The sequence below is a fragment of the Acyrthosiphon pisum genome, unplaced genomic scaffold, assembly GCF_005508785.2.
Source record: "Acyrthosiphon pisum isolate AL4f unplaced genomic scaffold, pea_aphid_22Mar2018_4r6ur Scaffold_21600;HRSCAF=24385, whole genome shotgun sequence".
Lineage (NCBI taxonomy): Eukaryota > Metazoa > Arthropoda > Insecta > Hemiptera > Aphididae > Acyrthosiphon > Acyrthosiphon pisum.
This window is the reverse complement of record NW_021771086.1, coordinates 3,857-9,181: the sequence shown is the minus strand read 5'-3', so window position 1 is coordinate 9,181 and position 5,325 is coordinate 3,857. Positions and strand designations below refer to the sequence as shown.

The window sequence follows — 5,325 nt, the reverse complement described above, 5'->3', positions numbered from 1 at the left end:
AGATTTTAATTCCTGCCAAGAATGGGTAGACGAGTTTTCAGAAAAAACAAAAACAAGTTGGGTGGTTAGAAATACTAAAAGGGAAGGACAACGTTTTGTCTGCAAGTAAGTGGATATTGGTAAAATATAACATGATGTAACGTTTTATGTCAAATTTGATTTTCTAATACTAGGTACCTAGTACTTACCTATTTATCCTTGATTGTTGGATTGTGAATAAGTAATAAATAATAATATAATAATTTGTAATTGGCCCTGCCCTCCACATCAACATTTGACAACTACCACATATTTATAATTGTTTAGTAATGATTATTAATTTTCAATCAAAATTACAGATTATTGTTTGGTAACTGCAAAGCAATTTTTATTTCACAAACTCAAGAAAATAATATGCTCTTAAAATATAAATCTAAAAACAAATTACACTATTAACATTTGATTCCATTATGATATAGGTATTGGATTCCCCATAAACTTAGACTTGCTTCCTGGAAAACACTCATTCCACTGCTGTTGTGCACTTGTGCGACAAGTGGATGATTTTAATAATGCCTTTTATTGTTAGAAATCCTTTTTATAACAACTAGATAAAGATGATAATTGTAAATATGAAACACATTTAATTTAACATAAAGTTACTACCTAATTATAAGTCTTGTAAATACTTTTTTTATTTTACTTATTGTAAGTCGATTTCCTTAAATTATTTAATCTCCATATATTTATCACAATTTTTGTCGTACGTTTAACTCGCATCTGTCTGTTACACTGTATAATTACATAATTCACAAAATAATTATTTATTAAATCTAAAAACTAAAAAATATAAAATAAATGAATAGGTAAATTATAATTAGGTACATGCCTATTTAAAATCATTAATTGTTATATTTAATATTTAGTAATTATCCTAGTTTTACCTTTTCAAAGATAATTGTCATTGTTAGCTTATTAGTATAATTTCAATGTGATTTTGCATTTAGTTGATTTTTATTGATGTTTTGTTGTAAGTTTCTTTTACGCTTATTTTTTTTCGAATTTTCAGTTTTTGCTGGTCGTCCCACCACTAATCTACTACTGCCTCTAGTCACTCCAGGTCTTCGTCGACTTATTGATGTAGGTTGAACTCGTATTTTAGCTTTATTAGCATGACGAAGAGAAATCTGTTTCCCACAAGTGGACAAAAATGTTTCCCAAGAGTTTTTGGTTTTGACGTTTCCAAGTTTTTTCAAAAATATATTTAACGATTCATTTGTTGATCCAAATTCGTCATTTTTGTGAACCATTAAATCTACAACGCTTTGAAAGTCCTGTTGTACAGGTTTTAATACATTATTTGTTATTAATTCTGGTTGTTTTTCATCTATAACAACTTTACTCATATTATTTGTATAATTTACATCAATAATTTCAGTATTATTTTCTTCAATCTCGTCTTGAGCATTTAATGAATTATAAAATGATAAAGGTTGAACTTTGTCTCCAAATGCTAAAACAGCCATATTATATCTACATTTAGCTGTAACTGGTGGTGCATTAGGTAGTTCTTTACTAAAAAAAAAATATACTGCTGCTTGGTGTTTGCAAAAGGTCCCCAAATGACCTTGATAGCAAGTACAATACCCCAATGTTGCATTTACTTCATACATTTCTGTATCTTTTTCACTTGGTACTTTAAACATATTATTTTCCAATGATTCAATCATATCGATCGTTAGATACTTAATTTTTTTTTGTAATGATATTAAAAATAAACGTGATACATCACAACGACTATTACAAAACTTTCGAATTCTGCGAATATAATAATGCTCCATTACAGTACTTGTGAAATCCACTAACGAAACCACATTATAAGCTTTATTTCTGGATAAAACTATATCTTTATATATTCTGACACATATCTCGCTGAAATTGTTGGTTTGGTGTCCATGGGTTTCAAAGTTTCTATAAGATAAAACCCATATTTCCTTACGCTTCCAATATAAATTTACATAGTTAACCCAGTTGGGATACTTGGCTACATTAACATTATTATTGCTGTCTATGGCATTTAAATAAGCGACTTCAGCCATTTCTACACTTGATGCCGTTAATATTTTATTAAACAATGCATACAAAATAGGGCGATCTAACTTTTCAATGTTATTTTCACTACCCCATAACCACCTCCAAACAGATTGACATATGTGGAAACGACACAGTAACTGCTTTGATTGTGGCCATACAGATTGTAATGCCTGTCTTTCTGCTTCACTGTCATCTGTTATGAATAATTTTGGAAAACATTCACCACCAAATCCATCAGGACCAACACAATTCTTAACTAATTCAAATCCAATTTTATAATCATTCATTGACTGACCTTTAGTGATAATTACAGCTAATGGAACAGCACCAACAGCACATGGGGTAAGCATGAATGTAATAGAATGATTATGTGCATCACATGACGCTGTACTATCAGAGAATACTATGTCTTTTGAGTAAGGTAATTTATGTGCACGTTGCATCAGTGGTGTACAAATAACAACAGCAAATGGTTCTTCATTAATTAAAATCTTAACTCCTTTTTCTTCATATGAGGCTTTTTTTGACTGAAGTTTCTTCAATAAAAATAAAAATATTAGTCAAATCATAATAATTGATAGTAACTAATGGATAATTGTAAATAGGTACCTATTAAATAATAATAAATACCTACCTCTATTACGCCCTCCCCAATTCTTGGGCCTAGATTAAATTCTCTCCATACATTATGCCAATGCTGAACTGTTCTGTACTTTGGGTTTAGAGATGCATCAGCAATAACATATTCATCACCTTCTAACTCCAGCTTACCTTCATGAAATGTCATTGAGTCAGTTATTCCTAAATAATAAACAATGATATAAATTATACATAGGTAGTTAAGTACAATTTGAAACTTTAAATTAAAAAATAAAATTATTAATTTTGTAAAAACTAATACTTAACTAACCGAGTCCATCATTAAAGTAAGTTTCAAATAACTGCCTTGTATCAGGAATACTTCTTAAGTTACCTAACGCATCAGCTGTGTCTAGTGTATGAGAATGATTCATATTAATATAAATTTCAGCAATCAAATCCTTCTAAATATTGAACAAACAATAATAACAAGCAGAATTATTGATAATGGCTCATTTTCTTAATAATATTGAATAATAATATACTTTTTTTTTCTTCTTATTTATTTTCTTACCTTAATATATTTATCTTTTTTTTTAGTGTTTTCTGTACACTTATTAACTTTTATGGATATATTTGCTAGACAGTTTAAGTTTTTTGATTTTCCTCTCTTATTTAGAACAGACACAACTTTTTTAAAACTACTATGATGACATACATAATCTTTTCTGAAAATCAATACAAATATATTATGTTAAATTGTTATATATATATATATTAAATTTACCTACATATTCAACTTACTTGCAAACAAAACGTTGTAACCGATACCAATAAGTTGACAAAGAGGTAACAGGTTTGAGGTTAATGGTAGGATGAGCAGCAACAAATGAAAATTGAATTACAATTTTATACAAAAAATTATGTAAAAAAAATTCACAATAAAACAACAATAAAAATCACATTAACTTGTACTGTTAAAAGTACTTAAACGATTATATTTACATATAACACAATGTTCATTCTAATTTAATATTACTTAATGACTCATTACTTATGTTTATTACTTGATAACCATACATTATGCAAATTAACAATCAACAATTACTAATTAGGACAAATAGTAATAACACAAATAGTATAAGAAAATCAAATCAGACACACAATGTTACATTGTAACAAATACTTTGCCTACCAACATAATTAACTTGCTTATTAAAAAAAATTGGTCTTCCCTTTTGGTATATTAAATAACCTAACTTAAAGACCTAACTAAAAAGAAAAATCACAAAAAATAAGTTTTAAAAACGCTGTTAAATTATTATGAAGGTTGTGTAAGCCGTATTCAGCGAGATATTAATATCATACTATAATATTTTAAAAACTAGCGGAAAATGGCATTATTACCAAAAAATTTAAAAAAATTAACTTTATGTTAAATTAAATGTGTTTTATATTTACAATTATCATCTTTATCTAGTTGTTATAAAAAGGATTTCTAACAATAAAAGGCATTGTTAAAATCATCCACTTGTCGCACAAGTGCACAACAGCAGTGGAATGAGTGTTTTCCAGGAAGCAAGTCTAAGTTTATGGGGAATCCAATACCTATATCATAATGGAATCTAATGTTAATAGTGTAATTTGTTTTTAGATTTATATTTTAAGAGCATATTATTTTCTTGAGTTTGTGAAATAAAAATTGCTTTGCAGTTACCAAACAATAATCTGTAATTTTGATTGAAAATTAATAATCATTACTAAACAATTATAAATATGTGGTAGTTGTCAAATGTTGATGTGGAGGGCAGGGCCAATTACAAATTATTATATTATTATTTATTACTTATTCACAATCCAACAATCAAGGATAAATAGGTAAGTACTAGGTAGTATTAGAAAATCAAATTTGACATAAAACGTTACATCATGTTATATTTTACCAATATCCACTTACTTGCAGACAAAACGTTGTCCTTCCCTTTTAGTATTTCTAACCACCCAACTTGTTTTTGTTTTTTCTGAAAACTCGTCTACCCATTCTTGGCAGGAATTAAAATCTTTTATATTAGATCGAATCTCATATTCCTCATTTTTGCAGCTTACAATTTCATTAATAAATGACGTAGGAAGATGTTTGTAATTAATCATTTTAATTACCTAATATGTTATACAATTAATAATATATGCAAGAAAGAAACTTAATAGTTGAAAACTATTATTGCAAGTTTTTGTTATATTTTGTTGATAACAGATATATAACTATGTGATAACTATTAGCGCGGGAAAACAAGTCGATTTGAACCGACCAATGAGAATTATGCTGGTGCCGAAATCATGTACGTTTTGTTAATATGCGTCCGGGATTAGAGTGAAAGTCCATCTGCCATTGGCGGAGGACGCCCACCGAGATTGCCACGCGTCCAAGAGCTTCTGTCTGCCGGGCCTCACGTTGAGTGCCCGATTTCTTGAGGCTGAACGAATTTGACCGTTCAATTGCAAGTAGGTCGATGGGCGGAAGGTCAGCAATGACGAGTGCTGCATCCACCGACACCGAACAGTAAGCAGAGCATACTCTGAGGGAAATCCTGCGTTGGCACTTACCCATTTCTTTGATGCCCGACTTCGACATCCTTCCCGACCATACTGGCGCGCCATATATAAAATTGAGTG

General features: G+C 29.3%; 1 protein-coding gene across 1 annotated transcript; it reads right to left on the bottom strand.

Annotated features, from left to right (window-relative positions):
* Positions 1–10: 10 nt before the first annotated feature.
* On the bottom strand, positions 11–3,994 carry LOC115034942. The gene is made up of 4 exons (XM_029492508.1): positions 3,457–3,994; positions 2,984–3,380; positions 2,708–2,874; positions 11–2,609 (listed from the first exon to the last, which is right to left on the bottom strand). The coding sequence occupies exons 2-4, from the start codon at positions 3,084–3,086 to the stop codon at positions 966–968; spliced, it is 1,914 nt and encodes a 637-aa protein (XP_029348368.1). The 5' UTR covers positions 3,087–3,380; positions 3,457–3,994; the 3' UTR covers positions 11–965.
* Between the last annotated feature and the right edge of the window lie 1,331 nt (positions 3,995–5,325).